Raw genomic sequence first — 18,230 nt, 5'->3', positions numbered from 1 at the left:
TCAGGCAAATCCAGCCTTGCCAGGAATCTTTCTTTCTCATCTTACCTTTTGCCTCTGCTTTATTCTTATCTTCAAACTAGCTTCTCCTTTTTTCCCAAACCACATGTTGATAGTGTCTAATCCTCGTATGCCATAATCGAGGCTCCCCAAAGAGACAGTCAACTCTTTCAGTTCTAGGATTTCCAGGCCATAGACTTATTGGCTCAACGTGGGCCAGGTCCTCTCCCCTGGATCAATCAGCTGTGGCTGTGGGGAATAAGACGATGACTGGCTCAGCTAGAGATGCATCCTACTCCTGGACTAAGCGGTAGTGATCAGCCGGCAAGGCGATGGGCTTACATGGCTGCTAAGTGATACATGGACAGGAGTCACATCTGTCTTCATAATTACCAAATAGGTATTTATGCCTACCAAGTAGGCATTTAAAAAATTGTGGAAAGAATGAATTATGTATGTGCATGTGTTTGTGTGTGTGTGTGTGTGTGTGTGTGTGTGTGTGTGTGTGTTGTGTGGAGTGGTGGGGAGTAGAGAGAAAGGGTTTTTATACACTTCTCCCCATGCCATTTCTCACCGACCCCCAGACTGCCAACACTGAACCGAACTGAAGGCATCCCACAGTTGCGACATCCTGCTGATTTCGAACAGTGCAAAATCTCATGATAATCTCTCCTGGGTTCTGTGCAACAGTGAGGTAGAGAGAATTCCTTTCCCATGGCTGCTGCCGCTGCTGGGGCCTGTTCACTTCTGTTGAGATCAGGCTGTGCTAGACCTGTTCCTCCACGTTGGTCCCTGGCACCTGGGAGTAACCGTAGACGGCAGATGCCTCTGCTCTTGTTCCTGTAGACCGGATCATCTGTTTGAGTGGGGAGAGCCTTCCCTTGCTCCCAGGTCAAAGGCCCTACAGCAGTGTTTTGTGTATTCCTTCAGCATCATCTGTGGGGCTTAATCCCGGATATCATCTTCTGCTGCTGAGAATCCCTTTTCCTTCCAAGATTATGGCATCCAGGATTATGGCATCCTGTGCCCAGTTTGCATTTCTGAGGAACTGTTCCTTTAGGATCAGTTATTTCCTGCATGTTCCTGTGTGCTTCATCCAAATCATGCTGTGGTGAGTCTGCTGTGTCCTCCAGACATGCCTAGACATGTTCAAATCTGAAAGTGCACATGAGTTCAGCTTGGACTGGAACTGCCGTGCAGGTCTGGCTGAACAGGGTTAGTCAGAGTGCCCTAGAGCAGGGCTTCCGTTTGTCCATTTCCAACACCCTGCACAGGAGACTGAACAGGAGCAGCTTTAAGCGTAATTGTGAATCCTGAAAAATGTGTCTTTCCAAGCTCCACCTTTCCCTTCTTACATCCATTTGTTTCCCTTCTGGATGATGATTGCCTTTGCCTCTGAGGCATAGGTCCACCTAGGTATTTGCATTTTTAACCTTTTAAAGTTTTGCTGCTATGTTGTAATATAAATTGTTTGCTAATGTAATTGTGGGGGGAAAAAGTTTCATTTAATTGGCACTAGCCAGTGGAAAAGGAGATACTCTTTGGTGCTTGGTTGGGGTGGTGGATGCAGGTAGGACTGGAGCCAGCCCCAGCCCCTGTCCCTTTTCCTATCCAAAGATCTCCCTTGGAGAGAATGAATCAGGAGTAAGCCACAAAGAGAATGCTAGAGGCTTGTTGCCAGGAGCTTCAAGGATGGAGGAGTAAGTGGTCATTGTCGCCTGCTTCTTTGGGACCTGGAGCTCACCCCAGAGATGCTGACACCTATGCCACCAGCTAGTTTGCTTGCAGCTTTCGCTTCCCTTCTTCTCTGGCCTGAATGTAGCTCAGTGTTACTTCAATCTCAGTCACTCTTGTTCCAAAGTGGGTATTTTTTTCAGACTTACTGTGTTTACTTCTTTTATTTTTATTCCTTTTAGAGTGTGTGTGGGAGTGGGGTCAGAGGTAGAGGGGGAGAGACAATCTTAAGCAGGCTCCATGCCCAGTGCTGAGACCAACTGGGGGCTTGATCCCACAACCCTGAGATCATGATCTGAGTAGAAATTAAGACACAACTGACTGAGCCACCCAGGCGCCCCTGTGTTTACTTCTTTCAAATTTGACAATAGTAGCAACACAATGATAGAAATTTTGAAAACAAAGGAAAGATGAAAAAATATGAACAGTCACCATTCTAGTGAAAAAAAAAAGTTCAACATTTTTTAGATGTAATAATTACTTTCTGTTTTCTCCTCGGCATAGTTTTAAAAGTATATACACAAATATGAAATAGTTTGATCACTTGGAAGCCCGGTTTTCTATCCTACCTGTTTTATTTATTCTTTTATATGCCTTTTATACATTATTTTATGGTCTTCATAATCAGTTGGTATGTTTTTAACATAAATTAGGTTGGTATTTAATTATATTTTCACCCCCCACGATACAGAATGCTTCTTTATTTGATTTTAACTTCTGGCAATAAAGCTTCTAACAATGGAATCTGTTTTTAGAAAAATCCTCTTTAATAATACATGTAATGCTGCAGTCAGTTTGGATAACTGACTCCCTTGATAGCTGAATTGGGTCATAAGACTGAACAATCTTGCTGTTTGAGATAGCCCTAAACATCCATACATCATAAAATTCATTTGGATGGTTATGTAATCCAATATAAGGGAAAGGGAGAGGAAACATATTGCATTTCATTTACGATATATGGCCTTACTGATTTATAATATAGCAAAAGGATTTTGTGGCTTCTCATGCCCGCTCAGGGGATATTTTGAGGCTTCTTCTCATTTCTCACTCTATTTTTTTATGTCTTCTCCAAAAAATCTCAAAAAAAATTTAGATAATTTGTTTTTCATTGATGATCTGGGTAGAAATGACAGTGTCTTACTCGTTCAGCATGCAGAAAGTAAATTTGAGAATTAAGCTACTTTCCAGATATTTGAACTTATCTTCCCATCCTAGTTCCCACAAACAAACAAAACCCCAGACCACTTTCCTACTGCCTTAGTTATCTATTTCAGGTCAATATGGATTATTTTGGCCTGGATTGTCTTAAAATCCCAATTTTGTTATGTACCTCTATTTACCCAAGAGAGAAAAGTTTATGTATCACTGGGAAGGTCTCAACGATTGCTTTAGAATCCTGCTCTGCAGTCAGAGCTGGCTTTTCAAGTTGTCTGTTTTGAAAGAATGCCAGAAAACACCCCTGAATAATTACTGGTATAATTCTGGAACTCTGCTTGCTGTGGCTTTTGGTGTAGCATTGTAGCTCTGCAACACAAACGTCCATCCTCCGAAACTGAGAGTGAATGGATGTGGTTTGCTGAGTCTCATGGGGTCAATCACCTCTGGGCAGCCCAAGTCCTCAGAGAGCAAGGGACTGGCTGTGGAGGGAGACGCTGTTTGCTTCCTTTCATTTTCAGTGTGGATAAAACCCCCAATATTTTTTTATTGCAAGCTTATTAGATTTTATTTGTGTCCATAAATAGTTTTAAGAAGAACTTATGTGAAGCAAGTACTTTGAGAAACAACTATTTTGGCTTGTGGCTTTGAATTCTCTCCTCCTTGCCTTCATTCTATGCCCCCAAATCTATTTCTAATCCTAATTTTTTTTTTTCTGGTAGAGAAGGATGAGTTGATGTTTGTGTTTTGAAGGATCTTTATAGCCATTATGGTTCTAATCGTGCCTTGAAAGGAGGATCCCAGAAAAGGACTGAAGATCACTTGGTATGAGAGGCACGCTGTCTAGTAAGGGTAAACGGAGGCTCAGATTTCAAAATGTGGCCACTTGATGTATCTGGAGTGAATATTTCATTTTGTAATATTTAAATATCTGAATATGCAATACTGATCTAGGTCAGTAGTATCAAACTATTTGGTCTCAGGGCTGCTTTACACTTCTAAATATTATTGAGAGTTCCCAAAGAGTTTTCAGTTGTATGGTTTATATTGCTCAATATCTACATTTTAGAAATAAGAACTGAGAAACTAGAAAAATGTCAATTCATTTAAAATTCTGAAATAATAAACCAAGTACATGCTAACATTATATATTCAGTGAAAATATTTATTTATATTTATTTTTATTTTTAAAATAAAAAATTAGTGAGAAGAGTGACATTGTTTCACATTTTTCAAATTCTTGTACAAGACAGATTTTCCTATGTGCTTTTGAATTCAATCTGTTGCAATATGTTATTTTAGTTGAAGTATGTACACATATATAGTTTGAAAAGGGTGTTTTAGTAGCCCTAAAAAGGTCTTTATGAGTAATCTTTTTTGATATTACCCCCAAACTAGGCAAGTGTTAGTTTTTTAAAGGTTAGTTGCAATGTGCAATCAGAAGCCCTATCAATGAACTATCTGTGCACTGTTACATTTGAGTCTTTTCATCTATCTTGAAATGTGACTGACCGTTTTAACCATGCTTGGTTTTATAACATCATGCACTAGTTATTTAGAAAATATTGATTCACTGAGTTATTCATATTTTCCAGATGTTAACACATTTTATTATACAATATGATAAAATCACAGTCATTTATATCACCACAGATCCTATCAGAAAAGCCTTTCAGTGTTATATAATTGCCAACCACAGTTGTTGGGTATGAGGTTTTCAAACTGGTAATTTTTGTTGAAAGCTCAAATTCAGTCATTGGCAATAGATACTAGCTGTTGTTTTCCTTAAAGTAGTGGGCTATGTTGTTAATTTTTGAGAAAAGATCTGTCAAATGCCCAACTTGAATAACCATAATCAGGACTGACAGTGGATCTTTCAGGCAAAATGATATTCCATGAAAAGAGTAGCTAGTTCAGATCACAACCCAGATGGTAGTCCACGTGTTTTTCCTCAAGACCAACATTTTACTTCAATATGCAGCAGGAGTGCTTGAAAAGAATAGATCTTAAAAGTTCTCACAACACACACACAAAAATCGCAACTGTATGCTGTAAAGGATGTTAAGATTCATTGTGATCATCTTGCTATTTATGTAAATGTTGAATTATTATGTTGTACACCTGAAAGTGATATGTCTATTATATCTCAAAAAATTTAAAAACCTTAAATAATAAAGAAGTAGTATGTGTGTATGTCCCATTTTTTTTTCCACACAGACAATTAAAAATACATGTACATAGCCTTGAATTTTAATAAAATTAACATTTCTACTGCTTTATAAAGAACATTAAGTGAAACCACTTTTATATATTTTTCATAGGCATTACTTTATTTTAGTTTTCAAAGTATAGTTGACACACAATGTTACAACAGTTTCAGGTGTACCACACAGAGTGATTCAATTTCTCTATATGTTAGGCTGTGCTTCCTTGAGTGTAGCTACCATCTGTCACCGTACAGTGCTATTACAATATCATTGACTGTATTCCTTATGTTGTACCTTTTATTCCTGTGATTTATTCACTCCATAACTGGAGGCCTATATCTCCCTCTTTCCTTCAGCCAGTTGGCTTAGGCCCCCAGATCCCTTTTTTATGGGAACCATCAGTTTATTCTATGTATTTATAGGTCTGATTGTGCTTTTTGTTTGTTTTGTTTTGATTCCACAGATGAAAATATATGGTATTTGTTTTTCTCTAACTTATTTAACTCATCATTATATCCTCTAGGTCCATCCATGTGTCCAGCTTGCAAATGGCAAGCTCTCATTCTTTTTCATGGCTGAATAATATTCCATTACACACACACACACACATATACACACACGTATTTTTTATCTATTTATCCATCAATGGATGCTTGGACTGCTTCCCTATCTTGGCCATTGTAAATAATGCTGCAGTGAACATAAGGGTCCATAGACCTTTTGAATTAGATTTCTCATCAGTAGTAATTTTATTTCATGTACACTATGAACACATTGGATGCCATTGCCTTGAATTGTGCTCAAGCACTAGCTGTTTCTCAATTGCTTTGTACTATCAGTGCAAATGCCACCATTGTGGAAAAGTCACTGACATTGTAGCATTGTTATGAAAATGGTTCTGACATCATAGCTTTTCTGAAAGTGACTCGGGGATCCCCAGAGGTCTGTGTGCCACACTTTTAGAACCACTGACTAGGTCCTTTTTTTTGTTGTTTTTTTGTTCTACATTTTGGGCATTTTCTAGAAGCAGACTAAGTGAAAAAATTATGGGACATGAAATATTAATGGTTTTATAGATTACAAGTTTTATTCTAAAAGAAATAACAATGTGTTTCCCACTGTACAAAAAGAATTTCCAAAAGTCAAAAACATGAGTTTTTAGGATAAAAAACATTTATCCTAGCATATGAGGATGCAAACAGAATTCAAGCCTTCCAGTATTTACTCATTCAACATATATTTTTAAATGTTTGCTATTATAAAGTCACATCGAAATGAGAAATTTAGAAATGAGAAATATATATTTATACATTTTTATTAAAATGTTTTTTTATAATTGATTTAAAATCTATTATTTATGTGTATGGTCCATAGAGTAAATTTTGTTTGTCTATTTAAGTGAATATCTACTTTCAATTTCGGGTAGAAAATCCTGGTATCAAATCAATTCTGAAACCATGGCTAATGGCTGCAAAGTAAGTAAAAATGTTGCATGACATTTAGAGTCTTTACTATGCAAAGTTCTCTTTCCTCTCTCCCTCCCTTCTTCCCTCTCTCTTTTTCCTTCTTTCCTCCTTTTCTTCCTTCCTCTCTCCTTACTTCCTTTTCTTTTTTTCTTGCTTTCCATTTGTTGTGAAAAGTTTATTTTTTAAAAAAATTATCCACAGAGAACTACCTTCAGTCTGATAAAGGCTTTTTTTTTTTTTTTTTTGCATGTTGTTTTTATTTTTATTTTTAAAGAAACAGTCTGGGGCACCTGGGTGGCTCAGTGATTTTGCTGGTTGAGCGTCTGCCTTTTGCTCAGGTGACTCAGGTCATAATCCCGGGGTCCTGGAATCAAGTCCCACATCAAGCTCCCCGCAGGGAGCCTGCTTCTCCATCTATACTGATTAGGAAAGTGGAACAATTTATTCTAATCCAATAATTTTGGTTTAATCCAATATTTTGAGTCTTTAGGCAACCTGGTATTTTTTTTTTTAATCTAAATTTTTGTATTTTGGTTTCCTTCTTTTCAACCTGCTTTCCTCCCACATGATGTCTGGGTATATTGGAGAGGGTTATCTTGTGGTGAAGGGAAAGAGAAGTTCCCTAAGATTTATTTTCAAGGCTGTGTACTGTTCCGTGGTCCCTGCGGAAATGCACCTTGTTTCCCTACTACCATTTTGCCCTCTTATCCTTAGAGGCTGAGGTTATTCTATACTCTTTATCAGGGTAGGGTTAAGTAGCTCTTTGGTTATTGGCCATAAGCTCTCTGTGACATTCACCCAATCCCTAGAACACTGCCAGCACCACACTGATTCCCTAGGGACTCAAATGAGCTGACTTTTGTGCACCACATTGGGGTCAGGTGTGAACATCCATCTTAGGATGACTCGAATAAAATCTTTCTACTGCCCAATCTCACTGTGCCACAACTTTGACTCTGTTACTACCACTGCTTCCCTCATGTGAAGTAAGATGAAGTCTTTATGATTTAGACATTCTCCTAAATCAAATATGCTTCTCCTGTCCGGTGCTTTGTTTCTGAGATAGGAGAGTAGGACCCACATGTCTCATCTACTTTGCTTGCTTTTCTTTACCTTCATTGGCTAGAAAGATGGGCTATCCACCTACTTTACATCATACCCTAGGTTTTGTGATCAGGGACACCAGCCCTGCTTTTCCATGTGCTTAAAATAGCGTTTGTGATTTAGACATCTCTCTTTCTCCTGACAGCTTGCTTTTCAAGTCCAGTCTATCCTTTCAAGAGGTCAAGAAAGTCCACTCTGAGATTTTAAGTTGATCGATAGTGTCTTTGTTTGAGGCTATATCCTCTTCTAGAGCAATAATTCAAGGCTCAAATTGGTGGAAAAAGCTGAAAGGATTTAAAGAGGTAATTAAGCACATTGTTTTAATATTTGCAAAATAATGTCCATGGTTATGTTAATTTACATGAATGTTTATGTAAATGTAATCAAATTATGTTAATATTTGTTTAACTACAAAATCCATACTTTTTCCCCTGCCTGATATAGCAGTGGGCAAGCTTGTGGTCTTTCAGGGCAAAACAGAAGAAAATCAGAAATCAGAGGATTAAAGGCTTTGAAGTTGCTGGCAAAAGCAGAGAGGAAGGAGACATATCTGAGATTCTCTGAGAGCAGTTGTGCCGAGTGTTATTGCTATAGAAGTGGAAGTATTCTTGAACATTTTTTGATGTTGCTTCAAGACCTAAATATCTTGAAGCATTATTAGTAAAATGACTATTTGCGTTCCAACACATATAGGTCTCACCAAATGGTATATCCAAAAGAATTAGGGTATAATTTAAAATATTGCCAGCAGAATTCCTTTAAAATTTCAACATTTGTTCTGAGACCACCTTAAATGAACTAGAATGCTGAAATCAGTCTGTCTGGAGTTGAGCCCTAGACCATACTCAAATGGCAATGAGAAATCAGCTTTCTAATCAAATGAGAATTATAACAGTCAGCATTTATTGAATGTTTTTGTATGCCAGACACTCTTCGAAGCCTGTGCACATTAACTTCTGTAGTCAGTAAATAACCTAGAGATACATTATTAGAGTCTCTGCAGATAACAAAACTGGGTCTCTGAGAGATTAAATTACGTGTGCATGACCACATAGTTAGCCAGAGGTGAAGGTGGGATTAGAGACAGGGCAGTGTGACGCAAGATCTGAATGATAATAGCGACCACCCTTGGACATACTCTATGCCTCTATGCCTGGCACTGATCTAAGAACTCCCTATGCCTCGAGATAGGAACTATTTTTATCCCATTTTACTGATTAGAAAACTGAGCACAGAGAGGTTAAGTACCTTGATGGAGCTGAATGCTCATTAAGTATGGAGTCAGGTCCACCCAGTCTGGCTTCAGTGCTCCATGCTACACTGTCTCAACTGATTTTTATGGGCTATAACTAAGAAAATCCATGTGAAATACTTAGCCCAGCACCTGGCACAGAGGAAATGCTTAATAAAATGAATTAATTAGTACCAACTGGGAAGTCCTATAAGTTGGCAAATGTGATTGATTGAGATCATTTAAGCACAGAGTGTTCTGTGCAGGCAGACCTTTTGTTTTATGTGCTCTTCTGGTAACTCTCCTCGTGATTTTGTTTTATGTAATTTCATTAATTAATTCACGAGTTGGTTCACTCCATCAGCCTTGCCTCATCTATTGCTTTTAGTATGCCAACACTGTGCCAAGTGCTTTGGTATGTGATGTGTAGATACCTCTTTGGAAGAAGACTTACAGATACATTGTACTGAAGTTAAAGGAGCACCAAACAACTTTAAAAATAAATTCTATATTAGCAGCTGAAATTCTCTTACTAGCTAATTTCAGTTGTTTGGGAGGAACTTGTTCTGGGATTCGGTGATGCAGAGTAGCACAGTCATTTAGCTCCTTCAGGCTAAGTTTTCCCACTGATCTTGCAACATTTTCCCACTCCTGAGATGTTTTATCTCTTCATCTGACAACTGCGTGTCAAAACGTTATAGCTTAATGTTCCACTCACTGTTATTTCCTTAGATATTTTATTTTTTTATTTTTTGACATATGAAAATTTATTATTGTCATGTGTTCACCATCAGAGCTTATGATCTTTGTCCTTCCTCCTTGCCTTTGTACAAGGCCAAAGGAGAGACACTGGCTATTTTGACAACCTTAAACGGAACTCCAGGAGTGTCACTGACAGCATGACCTTTGTGACCAAAGCCAGTGACCAGAACCTCATCATTTTCCTCGGTAAAATTCAAACAAACATTATTGGGTATTAAAGGTTGTGGGTTTTTTTTTTGTTTGTTTGTTTTTGTTTTTGTTTTTTTGGCCATTCTTGATCAGCTGGACCGTGACATACTTCCTGATGGCAGAATTTGGCTGTTTGGCTTTAACCCTTACTTTTTCCAGCGCAATTTCCTTTGCGTGGGAAGTTCCTCCAAAAGCATTGGCTTTCAGGGCTGTGCCCAAATGGGCTCTCTTGTACTGTTTATCATGCCACTTCTGATCTCATCAGTGGCTCTGGAGCTTCCTGGCAGTAGGAAGGCTGCGTGCGACACTTGCCCATCCTGCCGGCGCCACGGGCCAGAGCCACGGACCAGAGCCAGAGAGAGAAGTGCAGGAAGGGGCTACCTATTTCCTTAAATATTTTTAAAACGTGGCTTCTGTTCTAAATGCCATTTTGCTTCTGCTAAGGGGTTAAGAGAGGGTATAACCTAAAAGGCACAGGTTTTGAAATGAGAACACAAGTTCAAAGCCAATTGTCTTCACTCTTCGACCTCTAGCAAATTATTTAACTGCCTTAAACCTCATTTCCCTCCTTTGAGTGAAGGTAGCAATTTCTACTCTGCAGGACTGCCTGGTGATTGAATTCAGCAGCGCAAGGCAAAGCCCCCAAAACAGAGCTTGCTCCTCTAAGGCACTCTGCTTGCACTGCGTACTTCCTATCACACTATTATTCACCTAATAATTTTAAGAAAGTATAATTTCATCTCCTTTGACTTGAAGTCATAAACATGTGGTTATTACTTTTCTAAATCCATTTTCTTTTGTAGGAGTGAATCTTGTTTTTTTTTTTTTTTTTTTTTTTCTCCCAGTTTTTCAATAGTGTTAGTTGCAGCAGAACTGGGGTTTCATGGTGCAAGGTTAGGATGATGCAGATGCATGTTTCGAAGGGAATACTTCCTTATCATGGTGGGTACCAGAGCAGTAGCTTTGACAGGGTGACAAGGAGAAAAGGTGACCAAGTGGAATTTTAATACAATAAAAAGGGAAAGGTCAAGAATAAAGAAATAGACCTGAGCCAAAGGCAGATGCTCAAACACTGAGCCACCCAGGCGTCCCTGAACCAAAGATATTTGAGCCAAATATTCTTGCAGAATTAATTCATTTAATATGGAGTTGGAAATATTTCAGGAACAGATAGTTAGAGGTCTTTAAGTAGAGTATTTTTTTTCCTAATCAAGAAATCCTATAAATCTCCCCAAATATATCTGTTTTCTAGGTTTTCAGTAGAAATCAAGTTTATTTTTTAAATAATAGAAACAACATAGGTCACCTTTGCTGTTTGGTACTTCTGGACATTTTTAAGCAATAAAACATTTTATGTATTTATTTATTTATTTATTTATATTTTATTTATTTATTCATGAGAGACACACAGAGAGAGGCAGAGACGCAGGCAGAGGGAGAGGCAGGCTCCATGCAGGGAACCCGATGTGGGACTTGATCCTGGGTCTCCAGGATCATGCCCTAGGCCAAAGGCAGGCATTAAACCACTGAGCCACCCAGGGATCCAGCAATAAAACATTTTAGAAGTTTTTTTTTTTTCACTTTTTAAAAGATTAATAGCTTGCTTTCATCAAGTCATATTTTATTATATATTTTCTCATTGTATGTTACTAATGGAAATGAGCATTTTACTTAATAATATTTAGCAGACACACTTACCAAAGTAGTTAAAATTTCTGCCAAAAAATGTTCTGAGGATTTTCTCGTTTCTGAGTTTTGAGGACAGTAAGATCGCATGATACCTAATGACCAAGAGGATTGATTTACAGTATATTTAGAAACATATCCTCCTACATGTTACTACACTCAAGTGCTAGCCAACAATTTTAGCTTTTGCAAAAACAGCTTTATTTTTTTTACCTAATGTGCAGAAACACTATCTAGGTGTTTTGTTTTGTTTTGTTTGGTTGGTTATTATAGTTATTTTTTAAATCACCATTTTATTTTGAACAATGCTACTGTGATTCTATTTTTTTCTCATTTATGATAATAGCATAACCTGCCTTAACACATTCATTAAACTCTGTGCTTTTCATGATTTTTATTTTCTCAAGAATATAAATCAGTAAAATCTGCAAAGTACAAAGAAAAAGTCTTGGTGTAGTTGAACATCAGAAAATTCAATATATTTACTCAGAGCATGTATTGGAGTGACATGACACAAGTCATGTAAAAATAGATAGTTGTAGCAATTTACTCTTCAGCGTGCATTTATCAGTCACAGGAGAGCATCCAAAAGTTCTGCTGAAGTACTTGAGTTTCCTGTCCTTATTCTTAAAGTCGCTTTGAAATTTGAGAAAGAACAGCCTCGCAGCTGCTGGTCAAAGAGCTACCAAGTAAGACATATGTTTAAAGCAAAGAATGGTGTTAGATTCTTATTGAAAAGGACACATAGGACCTGGTAACCTCCTAAATAGCTAACAACAACAAAGCATGGAGATTTTCGAGTGACTTTTAGAAACAGGAAATTAGAGAATTAGAGAATCGTAATGATGGAAGGGGACCTCTCTCTGCACTTATTAAGATCATTTGAGATCGTAACTCAAATGCTCTCCGTTGGTGCTGTAAACTAGTGATGCGTCAGGTGGGGACAATGTTCCCACTGTAACACATATATCCGTCTACAGGAAGAGTGTTCCATTCAGTGACAGCGTGTTGCCACTCTAAGGGAGTGCAGTCTTTGTTGCACATCATGGGATTTCTCCAGAAAAGACGGAAATTTGGATTTAAATGTGAAAGTGTCTGGGCCACTTTGCACAACTGCACACCTTGTGAAAGTACAGCATATGCAGCAGCACGCACTATGCCTATTTGTGAAGCAAACAAAAGATTGCACAAGTGTTAAATTTGACCCACTGGTAGGCAGTTTGCCACTTCTGGCTTACACTGTTAGAAAGTTTTTTGTTATTATTGAAATGAGATCTGTTTTGCAGATCTTTGGATCTTCAGGTCATGTGGAACAAATGTAACTTTTACACACACACACACACACACAGACACATATATACACACACAACAGTGTTTCAAATATTTGAAGTCAATTATCATATTTCTTTTCTTAAATTTAGGGTTTGGAGAGCCAGTCAAAAAATACATTGTGAGTCTGTTCTGAATGAGCGGTAATGAAAGTAGGCTGAGTCCTAGTGCTCACTGATTCTTCCTCATCTGAATGGTAACAGTTATTTTTATGATGCATGCTAGAATCTTGCCTTAAATCAAAGTCAAGACAACTGATCTATTGCTTGGAGAATCTGTCATCTCTGGTCTACCCAGTGAAGAGTTCTAAAGGTCTGCCATCCATGGGCTCCTTCCTGCCAAGTCCTTGAACCCATGAAAGCCTGGCTGGCAGGGTATTCGGTGAGTGGGATCCTAAAATAGTCTGTTGTGTTCACACCTGGTGTTGAGGGAACTTGGAGGGAATTTAGCCCTTTGGTGACTTTATGAGCTTTAGACTATATCCTCTCTCACTAATTCCCTCTGTGTGTGTGGCCGGTATCTATTAGACTGCAAGGACATGCTTAAAAACAAGTAATAAAGACTACTAGGTTTGTACTATGCACAGTTCTCTCTGTACATTGTCATTAAATCCTCATAATAATTCTATGAGGTGTTAGTCTTGCTTTTCACTGACAAGGAAACTAAGCACAAGAAGCTTACCCCAGACCACACAGTTAATTGGAGATAAAACATGGATTCAGACCCACCTGTTTGGTTCCAGGATGCACACATCTTTCTTCCTAAAGTTCAACTAAGGTCCCTGGGTCATCAATACTAATTTCAATTATTTCACAGACTGAAACCGGGAGGTGAAAAATACCAAGTTTGGTAGAGACTGCGATTCACTCACTTCCCTGAGTCTGGCCCTCAGCCAGCTTGACCTCCCATGAGCTTCACACCACCTCTATGCCAACCCACAGATAGTGGCAAACACCCCAGTGTGTCTATGCATGGCCACGGAAGGCTTGTTGCTTGTTGCTCACTCTGCCTTAATGCCTCCTGTCTTTATCCGAGATTGAACTCCAGGCTCTCCAGTCACTGTGTACCCTGACTATAGAACTTGAGGTTTGTACTTGGTCCTTTCTATGTTTGAACCTTGATGTCACTTGACTTGAGTGTTTAATGGCTCATGCTTGTCTGGCCCTGCTGAAGCTCAAACTGACGTGGGTTTGCATCTGGGTTCCACCACTTTTAGTGGCTGTGAGACTTTGAACAAGTGAAATATCTCTTCAAGGTTTACCCCTTAGCAAAATGGAGCAATTATTTATTGGAAGAAGAAGACTAACATGCATAAAATGGCCTAATACAGTGTCTAACACAAAAGTCTTCAAATGATACTTATTATGATGATTTTTATTAGGAAGTAGGAACTGGGTCACTCTCAACTAGACCTTTAAAATCTCAGTTCAGCTTTTACTCTAACCCTCAGATGATTGTCCAGGAAAAGGTGAAAGCAACTGTAAACTTTAAATAGTTGGCAACTCCATGTTTAAAAAACTGGGCCCTAACATGTCCTTACCCATGGGAACAATTGATTAGACGGGAGTTTATCAGGAATGATTAATTGGAATGATCATTTACAGCCTATATGCAATGAAAGAAACCACAGTTTTATCATTTTTAAGCTACCATTTTATAAAGAAATTCTGAAAGATATGCTTATATTTATCTGACTTTTTTTTTTTAGCTGTGTGCTACAATCTATCCTCTGTTGGGGAGTTCAAATGAATTCAACTTAAAGAAAACCCACTTATTGGAATATTTGGAAAACATGGAAAAGTGTAAAAAAGAAAATAAAAATTACCTATAATTGGATAAATCAGAGATAAATGCAGACAGCATTTTGGTATGTATCCTTCTTATTCTTCTATTCTTTTTTCTTTGTAAAGTAAATAAAAGAAAAATAAGAAATACAGATAAGAATTTCCCAAGTCATTACATTGTCTATGAGAAATAGATTTTATTATTTTTTTTTTAAGATTTATTTATTAGAGAGAGAGTGCGGCTGCAGGCACAAACATGCAAGTGGGTTGGGGGGAGGGGCAGAAGGAGAGGGAGAGAAAATCAAGCAGATTCTGGGCTGAGCCCTGAGCCTGACCATGCTCCATCTCCATAAGGAAGCTAAGCACAAGAGATCAGACCTGAGCCAAAACCCAGAGTCTGTAGCTTTAACTGACTATGCCACCCAGGGGCCCCTGAAAAACAGATTTTGAATGAATCCCATCCTATGAGTACATGGGTATATCATATTTAATTAACAAATCACCTGATGCAATTCCAATTTTTACTTCTATAGAATGAGTATCCTTAAAGGATATAGCTTTTCATTTCTTTTCAGCACCTGAATCCTCTTTCTAGCTGGAGGGACCCCCTTACGCACACACCCCCTACAGAAGCTGAAAGATACGGCTGTACTTGCTTCCCAGCCTCCTTTGCAGCTAGCACGAGGGCTCTCCTCCACCTTGACTAGAAGGCTGGCACACTGAGGGGGACGGGCTATGCAGAGTTCACGTGCTGAGAAGGGTGGCAGCTAGTTCCCCTTGTGGGCAGTGGCAGTGGTGCCAGAAGCAGCCTTGGCGATGCCACTGAATTAGAAAAGGTGACTATTTCAAGTCTCTTTGTCCTTATTTAGATATGCCCTCTGAAAGGCCGGCGAACTTACACTCCTGCAGTCATGAGCATACCCAGTCTCAGTCCCTTGTTTCTAAAGTGCATTTCCGTAAGACACGTTACTCCAAACGCTACTGCTAAATAGGGGAAGGAGGTCATGAGCAATTTCAGCACAGTGGTCAGCAGGTAACAGAAGTGAGTGCAAGTTACAGGAACAGGGTGAGAGGCCGCGAGCCCCAGAATTCAGGGCCGGGATGGGGTCTGTTCACCTCCTGGCTTCCACTGGCATCCGTCTGGCCACAGACGCTGTCTTTGAAGTGCATAGGACTTGGTTCTCCCACAGTACTTTGTGGATTTGGTCCTTATCTCTGTGACTGGACAGTCTAACCCTTCCTTACACAGCCTTTCATTAAGCTAGCTTTCACTTTTTTAATAATAGAATCCTGTATTTACGGTGGTGCGCTTGTTTTTTTTTTTTTTTTTTGTTTTGTTTTTTTACTTGTGCAGCCTTTTGTTTATTTGTTTCATTAGAACTGTTATTGTTTTGTTACTGCCGTGGTTACACTGCACAGATTTTACATGCCCTTCTCCAATGTGATTTTTTTTCTGTGAGCTCTGTTGTTTTTGGAATACAGTTCGGCAGGAAAGGAGGTTTCTTAAAAATGTTGCATCAGGCTCCAGCAGAGGCATGGGAAGTGCCCTCACTTGCCCGGTCACATCAAATCCCAGGGAGACTTGTTAAACACAGATTTCAGAACCCACTCAGATCTGAGAGGAATTTCTGGGGTAGCTCTGGCAGTCTATTAACAGGAGGCCTGGGTGATCCTTACATTCTACAAAGTAGGGAGACTGCCCCTCTGTGGCCAGGAATAGTCAGAGTGTTGTATTTTGTTTGTTTTTTTCCCAATTAACACGGTTTTGTCCTCAGTTAAAGGCCCTTTTTAAAAAAATAATTAGTCACACACAAAAAATAATTAGTTACGACTTTACCACCTTCATGATTTAAATAGTCCAGGCCTGTAGGGTCCTTCGGGCTCTCTGGTTTTATTTGCATTCTTTTAAGGGAAGTCTTCTCAGACTTCATTGCATCCACTCACACCAATGATGAACCCAAGAGGCCTGCACGAGGGACCTGCTCATATGTTTATAGTATAATATATTAATTTCAACTATGACATAATAAAAGCTTTCTTTTTCAATGATACGGGAAGGATAAATGAGTTTTTAAGCTACTTTATAAATACTAAGTGCAAATCTTGTGAAGAGGAGTTCTAACGAAGGGTAGGATAAACAAAGGTGAGGGGGGGAAGGTACTTGTCAAAGTTAAAGAAGCTTTAAATGCAATTAAATAGAAAGAGGCCTTATGTTTAGAGGTCCTTTCTGTTTGTTTGTTTAGCACTTTTTGTTTGCTTGCTTGGTCTAGTCTTGAATTTTTAAAAGAAGGGACTTTATTTTGTTTATTTTTTCCTGCCTGAGCTAAAGTATAGAAAAGTCACATTGTAAGACTGTCATAAAAGATTTATTATAAACTATGTAATTTGTTGTAATACTCAGTAAACTCAGAGTGATAAAGATAAACCAACCCATAATGGCAATCCTTGAATTCCAGAAATACTTTTCTTTCAAAACAACCTTGTTCATTGCTCTTGTAGTTACACCTCTGAGGCTGGAAATCCCTACTTTATATCAACATTCACCTGGATTTATTGTCACTTTCTCCGCTTGTTAAAGGGAAACACAAAATATATCAGTCTGTGAGCAGTGAGAAATAGTTGTTCTAAATTCATAACACTTTATTCTCTCCAACGATTCACATGTTGATGGATGGAAGGATTTGACTGCACAGCAGTTTGGGATGATTGTCATGAAGAACTAAAGTAACACCTTTCAGGGCTTTGTACCAAGAGCAGCCTTGAATTTGGGCTCTTCTAGGGCACACTAGTGTTTCTGTAACTCCAGCAGTAAAGTACTCTTCGTCCCCACAGGAAATGGACGAGGCCATCCACTATGATGCTGTACATAATATTATTTTGGGCCTTTTCTTCAACAGGGCCCTTTCACATTTGGAGAATGGATTTAAAAACAAAACAAAACAGTTTTCTCATGGCCTGGTTGTTTTTCTTCATGGCTGGCATCATAAGTGAAGAAGTCTAGGGCATACAAAAGTTCAGAGAGCTGGTCTTGCCATGTAGGGGGTTATTCTTATGCTATTTCCAATGAGCCAGATAAGAATTTTCCAGCTGTTCTCTCCACCTACAACAAAGACATGAGACCTTAGCAAAACCCTTTTTACTGGTAAACACTTCCTTTGTTTAATTATAGGTACATGATATATTTGTTCAAGTTGTGTCTGGCATATCAGAATTATTCCACAGGAGACTGAGAACACCATATTGCAAGTTTATCCTTGGAGACTGAGGCAGAGTTAAGACCAACAGGAACTCTGATGATTTAAAATTGCAAACATTCTTAGATTTTCTCCCTTCCTGTTCTGTCTTTCCATATTCCCCTTAAAAACACAGGTTGTGGTAAAGGATGCCATACCCTGGTGCACCACCTGGGTCCAGGCTCTCACTCCCCAGATGCTGGTGTTGACAGCTCTTGGTAGAATCTTTCTCTGGGCCTTGCCCTCCCCCCAAGTCATGCTCCTTGGAGGCAGCACTCCCATGAAAAGTCACAGTGCTGCACTTAGCTTTCAGAACTGAGTCAATTTACAACCTAGCACCCATTTACTGA

General features: G+C 38.8%; 1 protein-coding gene across 1 annotated transcript; it reads right to left on the bottom strand.

Annotated features, from left to right (window-relative positions):
• Nucleotides 1-9,694: 9,694 nt before the first annotated feature.
• LOC112908373 (small ribosomal subunit protein uS12-like) lies at nt 9,695-12,578 on the bottom strand. The gene is given in 3 exon segments (XM_072757273.1): nt 9,695-9,885; nt 9,920-10,165; nt 12,491-12,578. Coding segments are annotated over 3 exon segments (525 nt in total).
• Between the last annotated feature and the right edge of the window lie 5,652 nt (nt 12,579-18,230).

The sequence above is a fragment of the Vulpes vulpes genome, chromosome 4 (assembly GCF_048418805.1).
Source record: "Vulpes vulpes isolate BD-2025 chromosome 4, VulVul3, whole genome shotgun sequence".
In the NCBI taxonomy this organism is placed as follows: Eukaryota; Metazoa; Chordata; class Mammalia; order Carnivora; family Canidae; genus Vulpes; species Vulpes vulpes.
The sequence above is the reverse complement of the archived record's forward strand: the minus strand, read 5'-3'. Positions and strand labels throughout refer to the sequence as shown.